Source organism: Eutrigla gurnardus, assembly GCF_963514095.1.
Source record: "Eutrigla gurnardus genome assembly, chromosome: 4".
Lineage (NCBI taxonomy): Eukaryota > Metazoa > Chordata > Actinopteri > Perciformes > Triglidae > Eutrigla > Eutrigla gurnardus.
Genome location: NC_139918.1, coordinates 24,179,506 through 24,206,845, shown reverse-complemented (window position 1 = coordinate 24,206,845; position 27,340 = coordinate 24,179,506). Strand labels below are relative to the sequence as shown.

The 27,340-nt window shown below is 44.8% G+C and overlaps 2 protein-coding genes across 4 annotated transcripts; both read left to right on the top strand.

The window, feature by feature from the left end:
- Window positions 1-6,628: 6,628 nt before the first annotated feature.
- LOC311012912 (uncharacterized protein) lies at window positions 6,629-12,755 on the top strand. Of its 3 annotated transcripts, none has more exons than XM_084008721.1 (8): window positions 6,629-6,711; window positions 7,203-7,671; window positions 8,148-8,796; window positions 8,869-8,929; window positions 9,096-9,242; window positions 10,559-10,692; window positions 12,217-12,340; window positions 12,445-12,755. In XM_084008721.1, the coding sequence occupies exons 2-8, from the start codon at window positions 7,225-7,227 to the stop codon at window positions 12,602-12,604; spliced, it is 1,722 nt and encodes a 573-aa protein (XP_083864847.1). In that variant the 5' UTR covers window positions 6,629-6,711; window positions 7,203-7,224; the 3' UTR covers window positions 12,605-12,755. The 3 variants fall into 3 exon arrangements, with proteins under 3 accessions (XP_083864847.1, XP_083864849.1, XP_083864848.1); XM_084008723.1 differs by having other exon boundaries at window positions 6,680-6,711; window positions 7,276-7,671; XM_084008722.1 differs by having other exon boundaries at window positions 6,696-6,715; window positions 7,209-7,671.
- Window positions 12,756-16,584: 3,829 nt separating this feature from the next.
- LOC311012616 (protein disulfide-isomerase tmx3a-like) lies at window positions 16,585-27,066 on the top strand. The gene is made up of 16 exons (XM_084008148.1): window positions 16,585-16,682; window positions 16,806-16,854; window positions 17,734-17,776; window positions 18,825-18,948; window positions 19,591-19,636; window positions 19,865-19,945; window positions 20,268-20,367; window positions 20,496-20,573; window positions 21,477-21,543; window positions 21,859-21,957; window positions 22,249-22,306; window positions 22,381-22,434; window positions 22,513-22,569; window positions 23,948-24,077; window positions 24,781-24,849; window positions 24,926-27,066. The coding sequence occupies exons 1-16, from the start codon at window positions 16,649-16,651 to the stop codon at window positions 25,103-25,105; spliced, it is 1,269 nt and encodes a 422-aa protein (XP_083864274.1). The 5' UTR covers window positions 16,585-16,648; the 3' UTR covers window positions 25,106-27,066.
- Window positions 27,067-27,340: the final 274 nt, after the last annotated feature.

Below are 27,340 nucleotides of genomic sequence, written 5' to 3'. Positions count from 1 at the left end.
TAACGTTGGTTTTGTTGTCTAAAGCTAACATGGTTTTGTTGTCTAAAGCTAACATGATTTTGTTGTCTAGGTGTTGGGGATGCTTTAGTATTTACACTACACCTGCCTTCAGATCTCAGTGATCCTTCAGATCTCAGTGATCCCTCAGCGGTCCTTAAGATCTCAGAGATCCTTCAGATCTCAGTGATCCAGTGTGAACTGGATCAGAGACGGATGAGGACTGACCTGAGCAATGAAGGAGGCAGCTCCAGCTGGCGGTTTGTTCTTGCTGTCTCCGGCTACGTTCCCCCGCCGGGTGTCTTTGATGGACAGGTTTTTGACGTTGAATCACAGTGCCTCCTGCTGCAGGTCATTACTGTCTTCAGATTATTAATAACATATTAAACTTTTGTTACACAACATGAGACTAACGATCTAGTGTCAAATATAGTCTCTGGTCTCTGAATGGATCCACATTAGGACCCTCTTTCCTTTTTCTCTGTTTTAAAAACAAACAGCTGTTTTTGTTTTTTTCTCTGTCATTAGCAGACTTTTATTTTGAAGTTCCAAACAATAAAAAGTCTCTGTCCTGCAGGTCCTGAATGTGGTCGTGAATGCGGTCCTGCAGGTCCTGCAGAGCCCAGAGGCATCTGATAGTTACAGGAAACACATTCCTTCAATTTACAGTGGACATGCTTGAGTCTCTCTGGAGTCCACACTGGGACCGGGTCCTGTCAGAGACCAGGACACCTACCTCACTGGGACCGGGTCCCTTAAGAGGCCAGGACACCGTCCTCACTGGGACCGGGTCCTCTCAGGAGACCAGGACACATACCTCACTGGGACCGGGTCCTCTCAGAGACAAGACACATACCTCACTGGGACCGGGTCCTCTCAGAGACAAGACACCGTCCTCACTGGGACCGGGTCCTCTCAGAGACCAGGACACCTACCTCACTGGGACCGGGTCCTCTAGAGACAGGACACTGTCCTCACTGGGACCGAGTCCTCAGAGACCAGGACACCTACCTCCCTGGGACTGGGTCCTCAGCCTCAGCCCCAGGGCATGCTGGGAACGAGCTGATTGGCTCTCAGTTATGACAACAAACACCACGTTTAGTAAAAATGCTAATTTCCTTTGTAATACTTATATTTGACACTAGATCGTTAGTCTCATGTTGTGTAACAAAAGTTTAATATGTTATTAATAATAACAATAATAATAGAGGTTATTTATAGGAGTGATCAAAATAGCAATTAGCCTGCCGTTTTTATGCTCTCTCTCTTTCTCTCTTTTCCAGACGAGGCGCAGTTCCTCTCCAACGAGCCTCAAGCGACCGGATGTGACGTAGACCGTAGAGGAGGCGGGCGGACGTTTGGGCTGAAGTCGTTGAGCGATAGCGGAGAGAGTGATTTGTGGAAGAGCGGTAAAACTTAAAAACTAAGAGTGAAAATTGAATTGACAAGAGTGTGGGACATTGTCATTTGAGTGTTGAAAGTAGGTAGGCAACTTACAGAGAGTAGATTGTGGGGGTATCGACCGACGGCCTGTATAGGTCCGGTAGCGGTACCCTTGCGCTGCTTTCTGTAAGTGGGTGTAAAATGGAGGGAAGGAAGGGGGACGGAGATAGTTACAACAGTATGGAAATGAGTGAAGAGGATTATGAGATTGATAAAGGGGGTAGTGAATGGGAGCAAGTAGGGAGAGGAGGAAGGTGTAGAAGGGCAAGTGGGGAAAAAGAGAAAGAAGGAAGATAAAGATAGTTTGGAAGGCACAGAGAGTGAGGGGCAGGGAGAGGAGGTAAGGAGTGGGAAGAAGGGATCCCTTAATGTAGTGGTGAGATTTGAGGGAGAAGGGGGGGTAAAGAAAATGGACCCACTAAAAATCACAAAAATAATCAGAGCACAAGTAGGAGAAGTTAAGTACGCTAAAGTGCTAGGAGATGGGAACCTGCTTATTGGGTGTAACACAGAAACACAAGTAGAAAAAGCTCGGAAAATGGTGAGTGTAGGAAAAATGAAGGTTACAAAAACAGTGAAAGTTGGGGAACAGAGAAATAATGGAAGTAAGGGAGTGATAACAGGGGTTCCCCTTGGTATCAGCATAAAAGATCTAGTGGGAAATCTAAAAATGAGAAATACCACAGTTAAAGATGTTAAAAGAATGACAAGAGGACCTGAGAAAAAAGAATCAGAAACAGTAGTGGTAGAGTTTGATACAAAAACTATCCCAAGGGAACTCTATTGTGGATTTGTAAAATACAATGTGAGAGAATTCGTCCCAAAACCAATGAGGTGCTTCAATTGTCAGGAGTATGGACATATAGCTAACCGGTGCAAAGGCAAAAGAAGGTGTGCAAGGTGTGGAGGAGACCATGAATATGGGAAATGTGGAACGGGGGTGAGGCCTAAATGCTGTAACTGTGGAGGAGAGCATAGCGTAGCATACTGGGGCTGTGAGGCTATGAAGAGAGAAATAACAGTGCAACAGATAAAAGTGAATGAAAAAGTGTCGTATGCTGAAGCTGCTAAGAGAGCGGGACAAGGGAATATCAGTGGCATGCAACAGAAGAGAGAGAGAAACAAGTGATGACAAGTGTTGTACAAGAAGTTGAAAAGAAAATGTTGGAGGAGAAAAAGAGATTGGTGACATTCATAGCAGGAGTCATAAATGCGACCGCAGATGTTAAATCTAAAACAGAAAGAATACAAATAATAGTGAAAGCGGCAGTACATCATCTGGATATGAAGGGGATAAGATGGGAAGAGGTAAGAGATGAGTTGAGTGTTCAGGCCAGTCAAGAACCATCATGTATTGGGTAATATTAATAATAATGATAATCCTTCAGTGGAATGCGAGAAGCCTAATTGCGAATGGTCAGGAGTTTAAACAGTTCATCTATAGTCAACAGGAAAAACCAGACATAATGTGCATCCAGGAATCCTGGTTAAAACCGAACTTAGAGTTCATTATTAAAGATTACGTGGCAGTCAGAAGAGACAGGGGAGAAGGGACAGGAGGCGGATGTGTCACATTTGTAAAAGAGGGCATTCCCTACAGGATTATTAATATTGGAGCTGAGATGGAGAGTATTATAATAGAAGTATGGATAGGAAAGAGGAAGCTGGTGATACTAAATTTTTACAACCCATGCAGACAGTTGGACATTAAGAAACTGGAAGAAATGGAAGGCAAGAGCAATGGAAACGCAGTGTGGTGTGGAGATTTTAATGCTCATAATACATTATGGGGGAGTGAGAAGAACGACCGCAATGGGGAGACAGTGGAGGAATTGTTAGATGGAAAGAATCTGGTTTGTGTGAATGATGGGAGAGGGACAAGGATAGACGTAAATACTGGGAAGGAGTCGGCTTTAGATTTGACATTAGTGACCAATACATTAGCGCCATTATGTGAATGGAATGTGTGTCAAAAAGGGACTATAGGAAGTGACCATTATCCTATATATAATAAAATAAATTTAGCAACAGTACAGGCCACGGAGAGAGCAGGAGGAAGATGGATCTTAGAAAAAGCTAATTGGGTAGAATTCATGAAGGAGTGCGATAAAAATCTCTCTCAGATTAGCGTTAACTTAGAGGTGGAAATGATGGAGAGGGAAATAAAGCAGGGGATTATAGCAGCAGCAACCAGCTCCATACCTAAAAGTACAGGCAGAAAGAAGAATAAGTTAGTACCATGGTGGGATGAAAAATGCAAACAAGCAGTTAAAAGCAGAAACAAAGCATTTAAGTTAGTTAAAAGATATCATAACTTTCAACATCTGATCCAATATAAGCAAGCACAAGCAATGGTAAGGAAAACAATAAGACAAGCAAAGAGGTCGTATTGGAGGGAGTTCTGTGGATCGATTGGGAGCACTACTAAGATAGGTGAAGTCTGGGGGATGTTGAAAAAAATGGGTGGAGATAGGAAGGACTGGAATTATCCAGTCCTGAGTTCTGGAAATGAGGTCGCTATAACCAATAAAGAGAAGGCTGAGTTAATGGTTAAAACTTTTGTTGCGGTGCACCGATCAAATAATTTAACGGAGGAGGGAAGAAATGGTAGGGAGAAAACTAGGAATGACAACAGGGAGGTGTTAAAAAGAAAGGATAGTAGGGGAAATGAGTTAGATGTCCCATTTACCATTGGAGAAATGAAAAGAGCAATAGCCAAAACAAGAAGGAGTGCACCAGGTAAAGATAGAATATGTTATACAATGATTAAACATATAAGTGAGGGGGGATTAATGAAAATATTAACACTATACAATAAAGTCTGGAGAGAGGGTAAAGTCCCACAAAGCTGGAAAGAGGCGATAATCATCCCAATCAGGAAGCCTGGGAAAGATCATAGCAAGCCAACAAACTACAGACCCATAGCTCTTACGTCACATATAGGAAAAATAATGGAGAGAATGATTAATGAGAGGCTCATGTATTATATTGAAAAGAGGGGACTGGTGACTAAGTATCAAAGTGGATTTAGAAGAGGTAGGAGCACAATGGATCCGATATTATGTTTAGAAGACGACATTAGGAAAGCACAGGTAAATAAAGAAACGGTGGCCGCAGTGTTCTTTGATGTCGAAAAAGCATACGACATGTTGTGGAGAGAAGGTTTGCTGATTAAGATGCATCACATGGGGATTGAGGGAAAGTTATTTAACTGGGTCATGGATTTTCTAAGGGAAAGGGTCATCCAGGTTAAAATTGGGTCAGAAATCTCAGAAAGTTATATTGTAGAGAATGGTACGCCGCAGGGGAGTGTTATCAGTCCTACACTATTTACAATAATGATAAATGACATTTTCAACAACATACCAACAGGAATGGGAAGATCTCTGTTTGCAGATGATGGGACAGTATGGAAGAGGGGAGGCAACATAGATCACATATGAAATTACAGCAAGGGATAGATCAAGTGGAAAAATGGGGAGCGGAATGGGGTTTCAAATTTTCAGTGGAAAAAAGTAAAGTAATGTTCTTCTCAAAAAAGAAAATCAGTGAAAATAAAAAGGTAAACTTATATGGAAGGAACTTAGAAAGAGTAAACAGCATGCGATTCTTGGGATTAAGCTTTGACTCTGGATTAACGTGGAGAGAACATGTGAAGGGAATAGTTCAAAAAAGTAAGGTAGTATTGAATGTTATGAGGTGTTTGGCCGGGCTAGAATGGGGGGCTGACTTTACGTCACTAAAATATATATACATTGCACTAATACGATCTAGAATAGAGTATGGTAGCGTGGGATATGGATCAGCAGCTAAATCAGTCCTCTTACAGCTAGATGTCATTCAAGCTCGAGCACTGAGAATTTGTTTAGGAGCAATGAAAACAGCACCAGTATGCTCCCTTCAGGTTGAAGCAGGAGAAATGCCATTATGGCTCAGAAGGAAACAGCTTATAGCCAATCACTGGATACATCTAAAAGGACACAATGAAGACCATCCAACAAAGAGAGTTTTGGAGATGTGTTGGGAAAAGGGGAAAGAACAAAAATCAAGCTTTGGGTGGGTCAGTGAGGGAATAGCAGAACAACTAAAAATACAGCAAATAGAAGTCAGCCCAACAGTTCTGTGGACGCAAATACCAGAATGGATGCTACAAGAGACAAGCGTAGACCTAGAAATATGGAACATCAATAGAAGAAATAAAACAGCTGACCTAGTACAGGAATTTTATAACTACACAGAGGGAAAGTATGGGGAATATGTGCACATATATACAGATGGATCAAAAGAGCCAGAAACAGGAGCAACAGGTGCAGCAGTGGTGGTTCCCAGTCATCATACCAAAATATCAAAAAGAATATCAGACCACCTAAGCATATATGCAGTGGAGCTATGCGCAATATTAATGGCAATAGACTGGGTGGAGGACAGAGTGGACAAGAAGACAGTCATATGCAGTGATTCAGTTTCATCACTCTTAAGCATAAAAAACAGGTCAGCAAAAACACATCAGGAATTATTATATGAAATACTGTTAAAAACATCCAGATTAACACAACAGGGGAGGGAAATAACGTTCATGTGGGTGCCAGCTCACTTGGGGAGACAAGGAAATGAAAAAGCAGACACATCTGCTAAGGAGGCAGTAAAGAAAAAGGAGGTGGAAGTGAAAGTAAAATTATCAAAAGCAGAGGGGAAAAGTTTAATATGGAAGGAAATAATCAATCAATGGAACCAGTATTGGAAGAGCCAGGAAAAAGGGAGACATTTATATAAATTACAGGGAGTAGTAGGAGAGATGGGGGGTTATGGAGACAATAGAACAGAACAGGTAACAATGAGCAGATTAAGAATAGGGCATACCAAACTGAACAGCACACTTAATATCATAGGGAAGCATGCAAACGGTCTGTGTAATTGTGGGGAGAGGGAAACATTTGAACACGTGGTGATGGCTTGTCCTGGATATGAGAGGGAGAGGGAGAATAGAGGGTTGCAGAAGGTAGGAGTGAGGGAAATTAATTTTAACAGTATAATAGAATGTGGAAAATCGAGGGAAGGGAGGAGAATCATAATAAGATACCTAGTAACAACTGGGTTAATTAAAAGGATGTAGAAGAGGAGGAACGGGAGGAGTAAAGTCCAGCAGATGGCGGTAAATGCAACACTAAGGATGCCGACTGCCATTAAACTCCAAAGAAGAAGAAGAAGAAGAAGACCGTAGAGGAAGAAACGCGGAAGTGAACAGCAGCAGCAGCGTCGTGTTTGCAGCAGGTGAGTTTTAAATTTTACCTGTTAAATAAACACATCGATCACGAGTCACGTGACCTGTGGAAACATGACACAACGATGAAGCGGAAGAAGCGTCTCGTAGCTTCGACTTAATATAAACCGATGAGTTCGCTGCTAGTAATATTAGCCCCGTTATCTTAATGCTAATCACGTGACGTGTTTCTGACGTTTTCCTTATACAGTAAATATAATGTGTCTGTGCTTCGGGTTGATTAAAACTGGAGGAGAACAAGAGGTTTAAACAGGTCACACCTGTAGAGAAGTCCAGCTTTGTTAGGTTAGGTTTGTTGACAAACTACTTTTAAAACGCTTGTTTTCTGAATGGAGTCTGGTCCACAGACAGTGGTTCCTCCACATAGTTTGGTCTGGTCTCTGGACTAATGTGAGCTACTATCTAAACTAAACTGGTCTTTAAACTGATTTGGCAGAAAGAAACGTGAACTACTGTGTTGTTGTTGTTGTTCTGTTCTCAGCGAGAGTCCTCTGCTGCTTGTGATGTCGTCAGTGAAGCAGCGTTACCGTGACATCAGTCCTGTCACCCTGCAGGTGGTGGGCGGGGCCATGATCTCCAGTTTGTACTGTGGGGAGGTGGAGGGTCTGGCGGGTGGGCTGGTGGAGTCCTTCATGGTGGAGCTGTACCGCTGTAAACTCTGCCAGTTCACCTGCGGCCTGAAGGCCTCCATCAGCAGCCACCTGCTCAACAGGCACCGCCCCCCTAGCCTCACATTCCTGGGGGGGAGTAACGGAGGGGGTGGGCCCGATGACAGGGAGGAGACGGGGCTCCGGCGGGGGGCGTCGCCCTATCAGTTCGATCTGAACGGAGAGTCGAAGCAGAGCGAAGAGGACGAAGACTTCCTGCTCTACAACATGCTGGACAACATGAGCCCGTCCCCCTGTGACATCAGCAGTGAGGGGGGGCTGCAGGTCGCACACACCTGTGAGGTGACACACCTGAGACACACCTGAGACACACACACTATCGTAGCATTTTTAGATATTATTTATTATATCATCATTTCCAAAAATACCATCGAGGTCCGAGACTCGCCTGAGTTAACGAGGCGGTCCGAGACTCGCCTGAGTTAACGGGGCGGTCCGAGACTCACCTGAGTAAAGAGGCGGTCCGAGACTAGCCTGAGTTAACGAGGCAGTCCGAGACTCACCTGAGTAATGAGGCGGTCCGAGACTAGCCTGAGTTAACGGGGCGGTCCGAGACTCACCTGAGTAATGAGGCGGTCCGAGACTAGCCTGAGTTAACGGGGGGGGTCCGAGACTCACCTGAATAATGAGGCGGTCCAAGACTTGCCTGAGTTAACAAGGCGGTCCGAGACTCGCCTGAGTTAACGAGGCGGTCCGAGACTCGCCTGAGGAAGTTGGATTCATAAAGAGACGATCTGATGTCTCTGTTCTGTCTGCAGGTCAGCACTCTGTTTGAAGAAGAGTCCTCCATGTTTCCTCTGAAGGGGGGTTCAGTGGATCTGTCTTGTCCCATCAACCCCCCCGCCACCCAGGAGGAGATGGCACAGTCTGCTCACCTCATGACTCTGGGACTGTGTCGTATCTCAGCCACCAAACCTCCTCCCACCTCCTCACGACCCCCCCACCCCCAACCCGAGGACTCCCCCCGTCTGCTGCCGCCCAGCAGTCTGAAGCCGAGCGAGACGGAGATGAGGATCTCCCCCCAGACCAGGACGTCCCCCCAGACCAGGATACCCCCCCCCAGCAGGCGGAGTCTGGCGTGTCTCCTGTGTCCTGTGACGCTGCCGACCCGGCGGCTGCTGGACGTCCACGTCCGGTCTCATGTGGCGGCCAGCGAGTTCAGCTGCGTGTGCTGCAGCTGGATGACAGATAGCTGGGAGGAGCTGGAGCCTCACTGGAGGAGCCACAGCAGCAGCAGGAGGAGGAGGAGGAGGAGGGAGGCGCAGAAACAGGAGAATAAGAAGGCAGTGGTGTCGAGGCCATTCAGCTGTCCAGTCTGTCTGAGGACCTTCAGGAGCGTCGCCTCACGAAACGCTCACCAACGAACACATGATGGCTGCGCTCGGCGTTGCCACGGCAACCGCTCAGGTCTGAATGTCTTCAACTGCACTTAATAGTCGTCAATTGTCAAATCAATAACATTTGATTTGTTTTCACCAGAGGGATGGAGGAGCCGACTGATTGGACGAGCAGAAGGGAAGGAGGCCGAGCATACAGACAGGTAGACAAGTCAGAGGCTTTTATTGTGAAAACATTTCTCCTAGTTTGATTAATGAATTAATTATTTTCTTGTGTGTGTTCTTGTGTGTCGTGTGTGTTCTTGTGTGTCGTGTGTGTTCTTGTGTATTCGTGTGTGTGTGTGGGTGTGTGTTTTGGTGGGTTCCCAGTCAGACCAGCAGAGTCCAGAGTGGATCCCCGTCCAGAGTCCCAGAGAAGGAGAAGAAGAAGAAGAAGAAGAAGAAGAAGAGCAGACGTAACGAGGAAGAAGAGAAGCCGGACAAAGAAACGGCCTTCTGTTGCTCTCTGTGCCACAGGTAACTACATTACCCACAATCCATCATCCATCCACAGGTTGTTGCTGTTCAGAGAAGGCGGTTTTATAAACTGATCAATCACAGAAGAGGACAGGTCAAACTGACTCCCACCAGGGGTCCGTTTCACAAAGCAGGTTTAGTGAAAACCTTGAGTTAGTTAACCCTGAGATGAGGGAAACTCTGGTTTTTTCGGTTTCACAAAGCCAGTTCAGCATAAATCTGAGTCAGTTACCCGGGTAACATACTCCGTGAACCTTGCTTCAACAAACCCTGAGTTTCTCCCTACATGTCTCCACCTTTTTCCGGAATCTGAACCAACTCTGAAAAAATGTGCCGTCCTTTCCTCGTCAACCTAATCGATATGGAAATAAAATTGATTCTAGCAGCTTTGCGTCGGGAGAGAATTTTGATTACCTTTCCTTTCAATCACATTAGATATTATCTAAACAATATTCTCCGACATTTTCAGCATTTCATATCGCGGACATAATCCGCAACCAGATTCTTTGCAGAGCTAGCGTTTTTGCAAACAGGAGGTTTATGAAATGTTTAAGTACATTCGTGTGTTGAAATATCTGCTTATATTTACTGTTTAATATGGGAAATATGATTAAAATCATATGCCTTAGTCAACGTATTTGCGCAATATTGTTATGCTTAATTTTCAACTGAAGCCACTTTCTTTCTGTGCCTGGGGGGATTACACCCAATTAAAATCGTAATTTATTCATTGCGCCACTTTGTGAAGTACGGGAGTTGAACCCTTGTCGCCTGCGGGGCGTTGCTAACCGTTACACCACAGTGTCGCTCTGCAAGGCCTAAGATAAAGACTCATTACCTTTAGATCAATCGACTGTTTCATTCAGTTATACACATTAGATCGGGCAGTAATTGTCTGCCACGCCAACTATCGCTACTTTGCTGCAGTTAATTTGCTCCGCTTTCTCAGGATGAGCTCGTTTTCTACATAAACACTCAGTAATATCTAATGACGCTCTCCCTGTTGCCATGGTGAATTGTAGTTTCAGAGCTCCATTGATGATGGCTTTGTAGAGTCGGCAGGCACGCGCGTAACTCAGAGTTTACATACTCAGAGTTGACTGAACTTATTCAAAACCGCTGTTTTGAAACCGAAAACTCAGAGTTGCCCATCTCAGAGTTGGTCAACTCAGAGTTCAGGGTTAGGTTCAGAGTTTGTTGAACCTGCTTTGTGAAACGGGCCCCAGGTGTGTTACCTGAGCAGGGTCAGGATGCCATTGTTTACCGATGAGTGTGTGTGTGTGTGTGTGTGTGTGTGTGTGTGTGTGTGTGGACAGGAAGTTTTCCTCCAAACTCACTCTGCGGCGCCACCTGGGGACACACGGCGGCGCCAAACCCTTCACCTGTCCTACTTGCTCCTACAGCAGCAGACTGAAGGCCTCGCTACTGCAACACCTGAGGACACACACAGGTACCCCCCACACACACACACAGGTACCCCCCACACACACACACAGGTACCCCCCACACACACACACAGGTACCCCCCACACACACACACACACACACACACACAGGTACCCCACGCACGCACACACACACACACACACACACAGGTACCACATGCACCCACACACACACACAGGTACCCCACGCACGCACACACACACACAGGTACCCCACGCACGCACACACACACACACAGGTACCACATGCACGCACACACACACACACACACAGGTACCCCACACACACACAGGTACCCCCCACACACACACACACACACAGGTACCACATGCACACACACACACACACACAGGTACCCCACGCACACACACACACAGGTACCACATGCACGCACACACACACACTATGAAGGTAAATCGATGTCAAAACACTTAGAAAGACGCGCAGCAACGTGTGTGTGAACGCATGGTTACTTTGTTATGCGTGCGTGCGTGCGTGCGTGCGTTGTCGTGCGCAGGTTGTATGTCACGCGTAACAAGAAGCTGCGTACATATGAAGCAGCGTGCGCACGTCTGTCTCTCACTGTTTGACAAATGTTGTTACGCGTTCACACGCACGTGCGGTCGCAGATTCTGATGCTGCACGGCCGGAAGTTGATCTGCTGTGCGCACCTACTCCGCGTAACATGAGCGTGCACAGCAGATCAACTTCCGGCCGTGCAGCATCAGAATCTGCGACCGCACGTGCGTGTGAACGCGTAACAACATTTGTCAAACAGTGACAGACAGACGTGCGCACGCTGCTTCATATGTACGCAGCTTCTTGTTACGCGTGACAGAGTCTGTGCACGTCGTTTCCGCGTACATGTGAGCGCCTGACAAAAATGTTCAATTATCTTCATGCGAGCGTTAATGCGTGCGTTCGCTAAAAAACGCATGCATGTTACACGTAGTTACTCCGCGTAATGTGATCACAGGCGTGCAGCAGCCATCACGCGTGAACGTGCGCGTGAACGCGTGACCATTATAAGTCAATGAGGAAACTACATTACACGTCAGGCGCTGTGTGCTGCACAGGCGTCAAAGCACGCGGGTGTGACGCGTTCAGTTGATAGTTGCGCAAGTAATATGAAACGATTCTGACGCCATACACACACGGGTACCGCATGCACGCACGCACACACACACACGCACACAGTGTTTAACGTTGTGTACGTTGTGCTGATGTTATTTAACGTCGTGTTGATGTTATTTAACATTGTGCTGATGTTATTTATCGTTGTGCTGATGTTACTTAACGTTGTGTTGATGTTACTTTAACATTGTGCTGATGTTATTTATCGTTGTGTTGATGTTACTTTAACATTGTGCTGATGTTATTTATCGTTGTGTTGATGTTACTTTAACTTTGTGCTGATGTTATTTAACGTTGTGTTGATGTTACTTTAACATTGTGCTGATGTTATTTATCGTTGTGTTGATGTGATTTTAACGTTGTGCTGATGTTATTTAACGTCGTGGGTCTGCAGGTGAGAAGCCGTTCAGGTGTTCTCAGTGTGCGTATGCATCGATAGATCGCAGCTCTCTACTGAGACACTGTAGAACTCACAGTCAGGAGAAACCGTACAGATGTCAGCTCTGTGACTACAGCAGGTAACACCACTGGACTCTCATTGGTTCTCATCACTGTGTCTCTCACCACTGTTTCTCTGCTCTCATTGGTTCTCCTCACTGTGTCTGCTGTGATTGGTCCTCAGTATTCAGAAGAAGTGTTTGGACCTCCATTCTCGCCGTCATCACACCGGTGAGGTGTTTCCTTGCCAACAGTGCGAGTACTCGAGTCCGGACCGCCAGCTGCTTCTGAAACACGTCCGCAGACACCAAGGCTGTGACCTCACAGGTGATCGGACGCTCTGATATGACTGTCACTTAGTAGGTGGGGCTACTGTGCCCCATTCAATGTTTTTTATTGTTGTTTTTTTTTATCTGCTGTATTCTAAGTACACCACAACTTACCGTTGAATTTGTCTCATGTTCCCTTTGTTCAATAAAAAAAATATTTTTAAAAATTTAACAGACTTTTTTGTTCTTTCATCATAACCCTGAGAGCTGCAGAACTGACACATTTGTTTATTCATCAGCAGTGATATTGTTGTGGCGTCCGTATCCAGATAAATGAATTAACTTGACGAATCGATCCTCAACTAGACCCTGACATTCATCACTAGCTCACTGATGCAGATCCCACAATCACCATGACGATGACTATGACGCATGCAACGAACTTCTCACAAACTGATCAGAGCTTCTGATGGAGGTCAGGCTCCTCCTAAAAAGAAAGGAAATACGTTTTATATCATTTAATGCAGCAGTTATTTATTTATGTATCACTCTTTTGTTAAACTACATACACATCTTTATTTGACTCTTTTATTGTATTTATCTCTCTGTATCATTTTATACCTTACATCATCTTATCAACCCAGGGATGAGAAGCATGAAGGTTCAGGGATCAATTCATAACTAAAGGCGTAGCTCCCTCTGCTGGCCCGGTGCTGTAGGTACGTTTTCCCATCCAACCTTTTTCCCATCCAACCTTTCAACCTTAACACCCCACCCACCCCATGGTTTGTATCCGCACCCTGACCCCCATCAGAAGAATCAGAATTTCACCTCCTTGTCTCCTTCCTTCCTCGTCTCCTCTCCTGTTTCACCTCGTCTCCTTCCTTATTCGTCTCCTCTCCTGTTTCACCTCCTTGTTTCCTTCATTCCTCTCCTGTTTCACCTCCTTGTCTCCTTCCATCCTCGTCTCCTCTCCTATTTCACCTCCTTGTCTCCTTCCATCCTCGTCTCCTCTCCTGTTTCACCTCCTTGCCTCCTTCCTTCCTCACAGCTGTCCCTCGTCTCTAAGCTCATCATGACCATCAGGGGCCGTATTCCTAAAGATTCTTAGTGCAAAGAGTTGCTCCTAGTGGCCAAATTCTAAGAAAATTCTAAGAATCCTAATGTTTACGTAGAATTTCCCCTAAAAGTGAAGAGTAGATCCTAGTAAAGATAAAAGCTATTCCTAAAGAATCCTAGCTCTTAAGAGAGCTCCTAAGGTGGGATCTGTTAAGAGCAGGGAAGAGGACTTTTAAGGGGCTTAGGAGTTCCCTAAGCAGAGGACAAAATGGCGGACGGAAGAGGCAGGAGAGATATTCTCCAAACACTGGATGACAGTGAATTAATGAAACGCTACAGATTGGATCGTGCAGGAATCATGTTTGTGGTTGATCTCATTAGAGATGCACTTACTTCTCCAACCCAACGCCACAATGCAATACCACCCTCGAAATTAAGGTCATCACAACACTGAGGTATTTGGCAACAGGGAAAATGCAACAATGCAGCAGTGATGACTTGGGTCTGTCACAACCCTCCATCAGCAGGGTCATCAACCAAACATTGACAGCATTGTCACAACCGCATATTGTGACACAATTTGTTTCATTTCCGCTGGATGCCCGCACTTTACAAGCTCACAAAAGGGCATTTATGGACATCGCAGGATTCCCCGGTGTTGTGGGTGTAATCGATGGGACACATGTCCGAATAAGTGCACCGTCAGAAGATGAAGCCGTCTTCGTGAACAGGAAGAGATTTCACAGCATCAATGTTCAACTTGTTTTCAATGCTGACTATAAGATTTTGGACATTGTTGCTCAATGGCCAGGCTCAACACATGATGCCAGAATGCTCTCTGAGAGTGGCCTCAGACAGCTTTTCGAGGGACATCATGTGCCAGCCAATTGCCACTTGTTAGGGGACAGTGGCTACCCATGCAAACCATGGCTCCTAACGCCTTACCTCCAGCCACGCCAAGGGCCGCAACTAAACTACAACAGGTAACCCAAACAATATAGAATTATGCATGTATCCTAGTAGTTTAAATATGTCCCACAAATAATGTACATTTTGATTTTGTCTGTATTAACTTGTAGGGCCCATAAGACAACAAGGGCAGTAGTGGAGCGTGGCATTGGCCAACTGAAGAGGCGCTTTCATGTTCTCCACGGAGAGGTGCGGCTGACCCCTGATAAAGTCTGCAAAGTCATCATAGCACGTGCAATACTACACAACATTTGCAAGGCTAGACAGATTGCAGAACCTCTCGAGGGTGATGGTGAAGAAGACAGCAGTGATGATGATGGTGGTGATGAAAATATTCACTTTCCACAGGGGAACTTGGCCCAAAGTGGACTGCCTTACAAAGCCCACTTTACAAATTTACATTTCAGGCAAGTTACAGTATATGTAATTTGAAAACTTGTAAATGCATTGAACTAATGTACCACATGGTTTTACTACACATCACCTACAATAGTTAAATACACGACACATATTACTCGCAAAGACACAATATTTGTCATTGGATTTATTTTTTAGGAGCTCAATTTTCAGTCGATAGTACTCCTCCTGTAGGCATATAACTTTTTTCTGCTGCCTGAAGACATCCATTGTCAACTCCAATCTTCTGTCCTGCAGGGATGGTGTCGGAGCAGCAGGTGCCACCGCTTCTCGCAATCCTCACTTGTCCGCACAACCAGCGAAAAGGAGGCATTTATCTTTTGTGCTATAGTTTCCCATGCTTGCTTCTTGGCTTGTACTGTGACACTGGGGCCAAATTTACCTCTCAAAACACTTTAATGCTCATTGACCAATTGAGCCAGGAGCAAACACTGTTCCTCTGTCCAGTTGGGTTTCCGTGTTCTTTTCTTCTCCATTGCTGTTCACTGGTTTGTGGTAGATTTGAAAGCCAACCAACACTGCTTCTTATAGGCCGGTCAGCAATCACAGACATTGATGAAAGCTGAGCCATTCTACCCTCGTTAATACCAAATTGAGTTGAAATGTTGAAAGTTGAAAGTGCAAAAATTACCAGCATGGCAATTAATATAAGCAAATAAATATAACTATCACTATGTGAATACTGTGCAAGTGGACCTAAGTTTTCACACATTTTGTAGGATGATTTTAAAGTATAGCTTACTATTCATTTAACAGATATTTTCTTTTGTGTGAAATATTATTTACAATTACACAGTCTTCATAAGATTAGATTCTATGATTAAGTTTATCGATTTGAGGGTCCATCCGTTGCCCATTATCACCAAAAGTATATTTTTTATCTAGGATCAACCAATCACAGCTTTTGAAATGATGACTCATACCTAGCAACGGAGTACAACCACACCTCCTCACTAAGATAGGAGTTTGTGTCCATTCCTTGCTCAGAGTTCTCTGAGAATGTTCTGGAATCACTCCTAAGCTAAGACTCCTTGCTAGGAATTTTTAGGTTAAGTTAGGAGCTCTCTGAGAGGATTCTCAGAATCTTTAGGAATACGGGCCCAGATCTTTAGACTTCCAGTCTGACATAATTCATTATGACATCATTAATCTCCTCTCTAACAGGCAGTCTGTCCATCCATCCATCCATTTTCTACCGCTTATCCTGTATTTAGGGTCACGGGGGGGCTGGAGCCGATCCCAGCTGTCATTGGGTGAAGGCAGGGTACACCCTGGACAGGACGCCAGTCTATCGCAGGGCCAACATATAGAGACAGACAACCATTCATGCTCACATTCACACCTACGGGCAATTTAGAGTCACCAATGAACCTATCCCCATCCTGCATGTCTTTGGACTGTGGGAGGAAGCCGGAGAACCCGGAGAGAACCCACGCTTACACGGGGAGAACATGCAAACAGAAGGAACCCGGGCCGACCCAGGAATCGAACCCAGGACCCTCTTGCTGTGAGGCGAGAGTGCTACCCACTACACCACCGTGCAGCCCCCAGACAGTCTGTGACATTGTTAAATAAAGTTTTGGTGGATTGAATGTTAATCCATCAGATTAGCTCTAGTGATGAGCGAGCAGATTAGCTGTTAATCTGTGTGTTGCAGCGTCTCCATCAGTCAACATGTCGCTCCGAAGGAACTCGCTCCTGTTCTCAGGTTGGTCTCCAGCAGACTCCGTTCTGCTCTGGTTCTGGACTGGTTCTGGACTGGTTCTGGCCTTTTAGAGTCAACATAATTTTTCCTTGTATGTGTGTTGACGGCTGTGTGTTTGTGTTGCAGTCCTGCTGCTTGTCTCCGTGTCGGCCTTCGTGGACGAGCTCGATGACACGTGAGTAGAAATATGATGTTCTTCTAGAAAGTTCTCTTCACCAATGAGGTTCTTCAGTTTGGGAGACGAAGAACAAAGCAATGCTTCAACCGTACGGACAAGAAACAAAGAGAAGACAAGAAGAATGTTGAAGTGTAGATTTAAAGAGGAAGAACCTCCTGTTTCACAATAAAGCAGAGTAGAGTTGAAACGTGTAAATCTGATTATTCAAATGAAACAAAGACCAGCCAGACAGAAAAACCCGAACCCACATGTTTCCAATCCAGACTGTAGGGGTCTGTAGTCAGAGGAGGGGCCCCATGGGGCCGCTGAGCAGGGGGGCTTTAAAACCAGCCTCAGATCCACCATGCGGGGTATTAAAACCACCATCTAGTAATAACAATTATCAGTATCATCCTGTCTTGTGACTATATAATATAATACGGTGTATATATGTATATGTGTGTATATATATGTGTGTGTATATATATATATATGTATATATATATACATATGCATATACATATATAATATAACATAATCTGATTATAGCATATAATGTGATTATAACATATGTATATAACATATAATATATATTATATATATATTATAACCTATAATATGAATATAACATAATATGTATATAACATTTAATGTGATTATAACATAATGTGATTATAACATAATGTGATTATAACATATGTATATAACATATAATATATATTATATATATATTATAACCTATAATATGAATATAACATAATATGTATATAACATTTAATGTGATTATAACATAATGTGATTATAACATAATGTGATTATAACATGATATGTATATGACATTTAATGTGATTATAACATATAATGTGAACATAACAATGATGGTTTTGTTTTGAACAGCTTCATGGAGACAAGACAAGATGACGAAATCTGGCTCATCAAAGTATGCTTACATTTATTTCCTGTGAAAATAAAAACAAATGATGAGATTAAATACATAAACATAACACCTGATGTTTCCAGCTGCTGATATGAACTGTATTTATGATGTAATCTATATCATCCAGCTGACTAACAGACAGCTACTGGAGGCAGACTCAAAGCCACCTGCACTATTTACCATCAGGGGCGGCGTAGACCAAGGTCCATGCTGCTGTTCTACATAGACCTGAACCCCCTCAGCCAGTCAGCGTCTATCACTAGTCCCCCGGTTCCTCTTAGTGTCCGGTCTGGACTGCTGGACTCGGGGTGAAACCATCCATGATGGTGAGGGTCTTTCTGGTCTTCATATCAGTGGCCTCAATCTCCTCCTTGGACCAGGGGGACCTGATGACTGGAGAATTTGTAGATAACTGATCTGGTTCTTTCCAGCTGACTCTTCAGGACTTGCCTTACTCTGCAGGTGTTTGGCTGTAGTTGATGTTCTTGAAGCCTCTTCATGGTTACTATTTGCTTGCAGGTGTCCAAGGTATTTGTAGCTGACCTGGACATCTACTTTGTTGCCTTCTGGGTAATTCAACCCCATCAGTGGTGATCACCACCTTGCCTGTCTTGGATACTATCAGACCACACTGATCCGGACCTCACTGATCCAGCCTGAATGACATCCGGATGTCGTTGCTGTAGATCCTGGCGATGTGGATCAGTGACATCACACTGATTTCTTACATACAGCGTGATGTCATCTATGTAGAGGAGGTGGCTGATGGATAGGAACTGGTATCAGTAGGCCCTCTTAGTGATGATCTGGCTGAGGGGGTTCAGATCTATGCAGACCAGCAGCAGGGACAGAGCATCTCCTTGGTATATATGAGTCGGTCTGTAGACTCGTCTTCCACAGCCCTGTTGACGCCTTGATGAAGACTCTTAAAGTCCTGTTGTTCTTGTAATCGAGGCCGTGAACAGGTTGGTCGGTCCGGTCTCTCTGGTCTTACGGTCTCCAGTAGCTTGTTGTGTTACTACCAACTCCTTTCTGTCTTATCTCTGTGCAGTTTTATGCCCCCTGGTGTACTTTCTGTAAACAACTGGATCCTGTTTGGCATGAGATTGGTTCAGAACTCCGGAGTCTCGGATCACCGGTCAAAGTTGGCAAATCTGATGCCACCACCAGCACCGGTGAGTTACACCATCAAAATAAAAGCATCAAAATAAAAGTATGATAATCTGTTGTTAAGACTGGAGAGAGTATTTCCTGTTACAAGATCCAAGTCCTCAGTATCTGGTCTTTTCAATCCATTGTCTACCGCTTATCCTGTATTCACACTCACATTCACACCCACGGGACATTTAGAGTCATCACTTAACCTATCCCCATCCTGCATGTCTTTTGACTGTGGGAGGAAGCCGGAGAACCTGGAGAGAACCCACGCTCACATGGGGAGAACATGAAAACTCCACACAGAAGGAACCCGAGCCCAAACTGGGGATCGAACCCAGGGATTGAACCTTCTCTCTGTGAGGCGACCTTGCTACCCACTACGACACCAGGCAGCCTATCTGGTCTTCTGGTCGTTGCAAATCTTAGTTTTTGACTTTGTCTCATGTTAGTTTTGAAGGTCGCCATCTTTGTTTTGTGGTCGTCGCCATCTTTGTTTTTTACCGTTGTAGCGACTTGACAATCACAAGCTCACAGACTTCTGTCCAATCAGATCGACAGTAGAGAAGTTTCACTGTTCACACCTGCAGGTTGACGGCTGGTTCAGACTGTGATCTAAATCAGAGGTCAGAGGTCAGAGCTGATGTTGTTTCTTTGTGCAGGTTTGTCCAAAGAGTTCAGGGTCAGAGGTTATCCAGCCATCATCATGTAAGTCCTCAAAGTGACAAAACAATGTTCATATTAGTTACTCAATACATTTGCATCAATCACTGTAAACCAGAATTCAAGGTTCTTTTAACGACCACTGGATGGTGCTTTGATCTGATCAGACTGAACAAAAACATCTGGATCATTGATTATTGATAACAACATTTCTCATCTCTAATGTTTGTGAGTTTCAGTTTATTTGAAGGCTCTTTAAATTCTCGTTTTCAGGTTGAAGAAAGATGTGAAGTATACTTATTCAGGGCCGAGAACCAAAGCTGGGATCCTGGACTTCGCTGAACGTCTTGGAGGGTGAGTCAGAACCTTTATTGTCCATGACGAGACTCACGACAAGTAGCCATCAGAGCCCTCCGTCGGTAGATCAGCCAGTGGAGGCGGTATTGCACACAAAGTCAAAACATGGTGGAATTGACAAGCTAATGTTAGCTAACTCACTAGCCAAACACCTTAAAGGGCCAGTGTTACTACGTCATCATCGAGGTCATCGGCCACCTCGCTGACATAAACCTCTACCATGTTGCCAAACTAATATGAAACAACAAGTACTGACATTTCATCATAGTGTAACATCATAGCCGTCAGTGTGACATCACAGCTGTGTTGCGTTTTTCAGGCCGTTGGTTCGATCTCTGAACAGTCTGCAGCTCTTCCAACACGCCATGAACCGCCATGATGTCATGTTTGTTTATGTTGGAGCCACGTCTCAGCTGAAGGTACACACACACACCAACACACACACACACACACACACACACACACACACACACACACACACACACACACACACACACACACACACACACACACACACACACTTCTGACCTTTGACCTTTGTTTTCAGGGAAACTTCATGTCAGCAGCTGAAGAACTGATTGTCCACACATACTTCTTCTCTTGTAGCAGAGACGTCCTGCCAAAGGTTTGGGGGGGATCTGTCGAGGACTGTAGAGGACTGGAGGGGACGGTAGAGGACTGTAGGGGACAGTAGAGGACGGAAGAGAACTGGAGGGGACAGTAGAGGAATGGAGGGGACGGTAGGGGACAGAAGAGGACTGTAGAGGAGCTGTCAGGGACTGGAGGAGACGGTAGGGGGCAGTAGAGCACTGTCGGGGACAGTAGAAGACTGTAGAGGATTGGAGGGGATGTAGGGGACAGTAGAGGACTGGAGGGGACAGTAGGCGATGGCAGGGGACAGTAGAGGACAGTAGAGGGCTGGAGGGGATGGTAGGGAGCAGTAGAGGACTGGAGGGGACGGTGAGGGACAGTAGAGGACTGGAGGGGACGTATGGGACAGAAGAGGACTGGAGGGGACAGTAGAGGACTGGAGGGGATAGGGGGCAGTAGAGGACTGTAGGGGACGGTAGGGGACAGTAGAGGACTGTAGAGGACAGTAGGGGACAGTAGAGGACTGAATGGGACAGGGACAAATGTACTTATTGTAAGTCGCTTTGGACAAAAGCGTCTGCCAAATGCCCTAAATGTAATGTAAATGTAGAGGACTGCAGGGGACTGTAGAGGACAGGAGGGGACGGTAGAGGACTCTAAAGGACTGGCGGGGACTGGAGGGGATGGTAGGGGACGGTAGGGGACAGTAGAGGACTGGATGGGACGGTATGGGACAGTCGAGGACTGCAGGGGACTGGAGGGGACTGTAGAGGACAGGAGGGGACGGTAGAGGACTGTAGAGGACTGGAGGGGACGGTAGGGAACAGCAGAGGACTGCAGGGGACAGTAGAGGTCTGTGGGGGACTGTAGAGGACTCTAGGGGATGGTACTGGTGATGTGCTTCAGTGTCTCTGGTCTCCCTGGTTTATGTCTCCAGGCGGTGTCCATCCCATCTCTGCCAGCTGTGGTGGTTTTTAAAGATGGAACCTACTTGACATTTGACGGTGAGACGAGAAAATATCCTCTGGTGCTCATTATCAATCTTTAGTTTTATGTTTAAAGTTAAAGTTGTGATTGAATTAAAGGACCATCCCAGTCGAGTTCTGAACCCCTTTTAAGGACCATCCTAGTCTAGTTCTGACCCCCTTAACGTTTAATGAATCTGGACAAAAAGTAAACAAACAAACTATCTAAAAATGAACAACGTTGGTAACATGGCGGCGGTCTATGTGAACTAGGTGGCCCATGTCAATGGACAAGGACATGTAGGACCTCCGGCCTGGTCCTTTAAGTATCTGCTTGTCTGAATGGTGTTTCAGAGAAGCTGGATAGGGATCTGAAGTCGTGGATCAACAGAGAACGTTTCCCAAACTACTTCAAGATCGACAGCTACACTCTGTATGCCATGGGAGATTCAGGTAATGGCAGTCTGTCATGAACTCAGCTTTTATTGTGAAAATATCTGGCTTTCAACATTGAAATACTACCTAGCTACCTAACTAACTAACTAACTAACTAACTAACTAACTAACTAACTAACTACTTCACTACCTAGCTACCTAACTAACTAGCCACCTAACTAACTTGCCACATAGCTACCTAGCTATCTTACAGTACTAACTAGCTACCTAACTGAACTGCTGAACTGCAGCTGTAACTCTTAGGTCTCTGATTGGTTCCTGTGAAGTGACTCCGCCTCTGTCCGACAGGTAAACTGGTGTTGTTGGCGCTGGTGGACGACAAGAGACCGTGTAAGGACAGTCTCAGGTAAGGCTGCATGGAACAGTAAAACTGTGACATCATGTGACCTTCTTGTGATGCGTTTCCTGTTACCTGTTCAGGTATAAACACCTTGTCGAGAAGGTGTCTGCAGACTACAAAGATGTCTACAGCAGGTCAGAGTCTCATAGGACAAAAGGTTTAGACTGAAGACCAGTGAAACACAACCATGAACCTGTTGTCTGTCTCTGCAGAGACCTTTACTTCGGTTTCATGGAGGGGGCCGACTACATCCAAGGACTTGTGATGGAGTAAGACTGTCTTTAAATAAAGACTTGAATGACCTTGTCCTTAACATGTCTAGTCCTTAACATCTCTAGTCCTTTAATGTCTCTAGTCCTCTAATGTTTAGTCCTTAACGTCTCTAGTCCTTAACATCTCTAGTCCTTAACGTCTCTAGTCCTCTAATGTCTAGTCCTTAACATCTCTAGTCCTTAACGTCTCTAGTCCTTAACAGTGCTAGGCCTTAGCATCACTTTAACGTCTCTAGTCCTTCATCTCTAATCCTTAACGTCTATTTAACGTCTCTAGTCCTTTATGTCTCTTTAATGTCTCTAGTCCTTAACATCTCTTTAAAGTCTGTAGTCCTTAACATCTCTAGTCCTTTAACATCTCTAGTCCTTAAGATCTCTTTAAAGTCTTTAGTCCTTTAACATCTCTAGTCCTTAACATCTCTTTAACGCCTCTAGTCCTTAACGTCTCTAGTCTTTAACATCTCTAGTCCTTAATGTCTCTAGTCCTCTAACGCCTCTAGTCCTTAATGTCTCTAGTCCTTAGCGGCTCTAGTCCTCTAACATCTCTAGTCCTTTACCATCTCTAGTCCTTTACCATCTCTAGTTCTTACAGTCTCTAGTCCTTAAATGTCTCTTGTCCTTAATGTCTCTTGTCCTTAATGTTTCTTTAACGTCTCTAGTCCTTAACGTCTCTTTAACATCTCTAGTTGTTAACATCTCTTTAAAGTCTCTAGTCCTTAACATCTATAGTCCTTTAACATCTCCAGTCCTTAATGTCTCTTCAACATCTCTAGTTGTTAACATCTCTTTAATGTCTCTAGTCCTTAACATATCTAGTCCTTTAACATCTCTAGTCCTTAACATCTGTTTAAAGTCTCTAGTCCTTTAACATCTTTAGTCCTTAATGTATCTTTAACGTCTTTAGTCCTTAACGTCTCTTTAAAGTCTCTAGTCCTTAATGTCTCTTTAATGTCTCTAGTCCTTTAAAGTCTCTAGTCTTTAACATATCTAGTCCTAAACGTCTGTAGTCCTCTCACGCTCTAGTCCTTAATGTCTCTAGTCCTCTAACGTCTCTAGTCCTTTATCGTCTGTAGCCCTTAACATCGCTAGGCCTTAACGCCTCTTGTCCTTAACATCTCTTAAATGTCTCCAGTCCTTAACGTCTCTTTAACGTCTCTAGTCCTTAACATCTCTAGTCCTTAACATATCTAGTCCTTTCACATCTCTAGTCCTTAATGTCTCTTTCAAGTCTCTAGTCCTTAGCAACTCTAGTCCTTTAACATCTCTAGTCCTTAACTTCTCTTTAACGTTTCTAGTCCTTTAACATCTTTCGTCCTCTAACGTCTCTGATGGACTTGAATGTGGATCAGCTGTCTGATCAGTTGTTTCTGGTCAGTAAGGTGATCGTGCCCTCATTCATCGTGGTTAATCTGTCCAATGACGGCTACTTCCTGCCATCGGGTGCTCTGGAGACGGAGCGCCACCTGCTTGACTTCCTGGACGGGGTTCTGAACGGCAGCATCCAGGTGGGTCAGGTGGTGGAGGTGATGATGGAGGTGATCATGGTGGTGATGATGGAGGGGATGATGGAGTGATAATGGAGGTGATGATGGAGTTGATGATGGAGCTGATGATGGAGGGGATGATGGAGGTGATGGTGGAGGTGATGATGGAGGTGATGATGGTGGAGGTGATGATGGAGGTGATGGTGGAGGTGATGATGGAGGTGATGATGGAGTGGTGATGGAGGGGATAATGGAGTTGATGATTGAGGTGATGATGGAGGTGATGATGATGGAGGTGATGATGATGGAGGTGATGATGGATGTGATGATGGAGGTGATGATTGAGGTGATGATAGAGGTGATGATAGAGGTGATGATGGAGTTGATGATGGGGGTGATGATGGGGGGGATGATGGAGGTGATGATGGTGGTGATGATGGAGGAGAAGATGATGGAGGTGATGATGGAGTTGATGATGGGGGTGATGATTGAGGTGATGATAGAGGTGATGATGGGAGTGATGATGGGGGGGATGATGGTGGTGATGATGGAGGAGAAGATGATGGAGGGGATGATGGAGTTGATGATGGTGGTGATGATGGAGGAGAAGATGATAGAGGTGATGATGGAGTTGATGATGGGGGTGATGATGGGGGTGATGATGTAGGGGATGATGGAGGTCAGTGCTGTGTGATGATCTCTGAAATTTTGTTTGACCTCTCAGTGTCAGGGAGGAAACGGCTTCAGTCAGCGTGCCACACGGTTCCTGTTTGACATCAGAACCATGCTGATGGTAAGTCATCTGTCATCGATAGCCCTGTTTCCTGTCTTAGTGACCTCTGACCTCTCTGACCTCTCTGTCCCTCCAGTCGGTATTCAGCAAGGCTCCACTGCTCTGCTGCTTCCTGGTCGGCTTCCCGCTTGCCATCGTCGTTGCCTTCTTCTACCTCTGCTGTAAGAACCGACGCACGAGTGACGATGATGACGATGATGACGTTGCTCCATCACTGCAGCGCTACAAAAAACTGACCACCAAAAAGTCAGACTGATGAAGAGGACTAGAATACTTTACCACACATCTCCTCTGTCTTTTACCTGAAATACAATCAGTTTGAAGTCTGTGATGTTTGAGATTATCTGGAGGTGCAGGATTCTTCATGTTTAGTGTTTAACGTTCACTGCTGTCTGCTAACAGCGACGATGATCCACTGGAGCAGCTCATCCTCCATTCCCTTCATCCTGCTGATATTACCCGTGATCCGGTAGCATGAAAGCATATCTCATGTTATGGAATAAGTTACCATGGAGATTTATCCTGTATCACTAGTCTTCTCAGGCTCAGATCCAGGATCTATCAATCTGATCCTGGATTTCAGTCTCTCGTTGTGAAGGCAACATGTTCATTCCAGTTATTCCACTGCTCGTTACATGTAGCATCCAGGAAGTAGCCTGCTGTCATTATTCAAACACTGTGACCATTATTTTATATTCATTCAGCCTATATTCACACATGTTATTAAACTCGACAGATTGTCATGGTAACAGTTATACTTGTGTTCAGCTGTTCATATTATTCAGTAAAGGTTCATCATTTTAAGAGCGGTGGGTCCTTTACATGGGTCCTCCTCATACACCTCCATCAGAAGCATGTTGTTGCTGTCGTCATGGTGATTCTGGGATCTGCATCAGTGAATCCGTGGTCGATCTTGGGTCTAGTTGAGGAACCACATGCTCGTTCCGCAGCTGGCTTGACTTAGTTGCAGCTGCTCATCCAGGTTTGGCCTAACCAGTTGATCCAGACTGGTCTCGTTGGACCCTTTGTTAATCTGGAGATCTGGATTCTGCCTTTGTGCAACGGTCCTCAGATATGTTTATCAGATTCAACTTTTATAGCTCAGCACAAAACAACCTTCAATCTAGCGTTAGATATTAGAATTACACAGAAATCTTCATTTTCCACTAAACGTGGTGTTTGTTATAAAACTTAGAGCCAATCAGCTGTTAGGTGAGGCAACGACCAGGCATTTCCCACCATGCCCCGGGGCTATCAGGCTCCAAAATCGGCATCCGCCTTGATCTCATGAGGTCATTGTTGAGGTAATCGTCGCCCTCGTGTTCATGACATCGGAGCAAGTCGGACACAAATCTACCCAGCATGCATTGTGTAGCAGGTCTGGCTCATCTCCAATGACCCTGATGTTTCAATTGAGACACCAGAGGCTGGAAACACACACTTTGCCTTTAAGATATCATTGGAGCCTCCATGTTTTATTGATGGTAGATATTTGCGTTTATTCAGGCTCAGGGATATGAGTTGATGTAAGGGCTGTGAGATTCATCGCTGCTAATGAACGAGACTTTCTTCTACTATTATTAAGCCGTAAGCTAAGAGGGTTACCAGATTTGGGACAAATTAATGGAAACATTGGTGAACTGGAATACTTGAAGACGTTTTAATGGGTTTACTTCACTGGCAAAGCAGCATTGTAACGGCTTCTCCTCATAATGTTTAAGTTAAACAGTGTCTTTTTCGCGTTAAATCTAATCAATTAAAACACAATAACCGGTCACTGATCTACAATCGATTAATTTTTACTCACTCCACCATCATCCACACGTAGGCTTTTCCATCAGTACGACTTCATTTCCAGATCAATCCTGCTGCTGGCCTCATACATATCCTCTTACAGCATCGCAGACGTGCAGCCAGGGCCTTCATTACCTTCATGTTCCGAAGTCCCAACTCTGCCCCTGAACCTGGATCTCTACAGCAGATCTCCAGATCTCCCGTTTGATTCCACTGGGGGATTTTAAACTCTATTTAAGAGAACTGGAAAACTCTCTGAAAGCGTGTTCCTGTTTTAGCATTTTAATCTGTCTCCACTAGGCACCTTGATGTTAAACTATTGATCATATGTCTGTCTGTCTGTCTGTCTGTCTGTCTGTCTGTCTGTCAGTCTGTCTGTCTGTCTGCCTGCCCACCTGCCTGTCTGTCTGTCTGACTAACTAATTGTTTTGTTTTTTTGTATTGTTTGTTCACTGTTCATTGATGTTGTCTGTCTGCAGTTATTGTATTGTTTGTCTGAAACAAGTCTCTCTTGAAAATGAGACCACCTGTATAAATAAAGGTTAAATAAAATAAATAAGAAGGAATCCTATGAAGACACCGGGTTATTACATATTTCCTGGGTAATGTAGTGGGATGCTGCGGTTCAACTTCCTGAAGTTGGTGGCCTCAGCAGTGGTCCGGGAGGGCTTTTATTTTGAAGGTTGGTCAGTCAGAC

Coding starts and splice junctions, on each gene's coding strand:
- LOC311012616 (XM_084008148.1), top strand. CDS start 16,649: ATGTCGCTCCGAAGGAACTCGCTCCTGTTCTCAG. Junction 16,683..16,805: donor GAACTCGCTCCTGTTCTCAG/GTTGGTCTCCAG, acceptor TTTGTGTTGCAG/TCCTGCTGCTTGTCTCCGTG. Junction 21,958..22,248: donor GTATGCCATGGGAGATTCAG/GTAATGGCAGTC, acceptor TCTGTCCGACAG/GTAAACTGGTGTTGTTGGCG.
- LOC311012912 (XM_084008721.1), top strand. CDS start 7,225: ATGTCGTCAGTGAAGCAGCGTTACCGTGACATCAGTCCTGTCACCCTG. Junction 7,672..8,147: donor AGGTCGCACACACCTGTGAG/GTGACACACCTG, acceptor TTCTGTCTGCAG/GTCAGCACTCTGTTTGAAGA. Junction 8,797..8,868: donor TTGCCACGGCAACCGCTCAG/GTCTGAATGTCT, acceptor TGTTTTCACCAG/AGGGATGGAGGAGCCGACTG.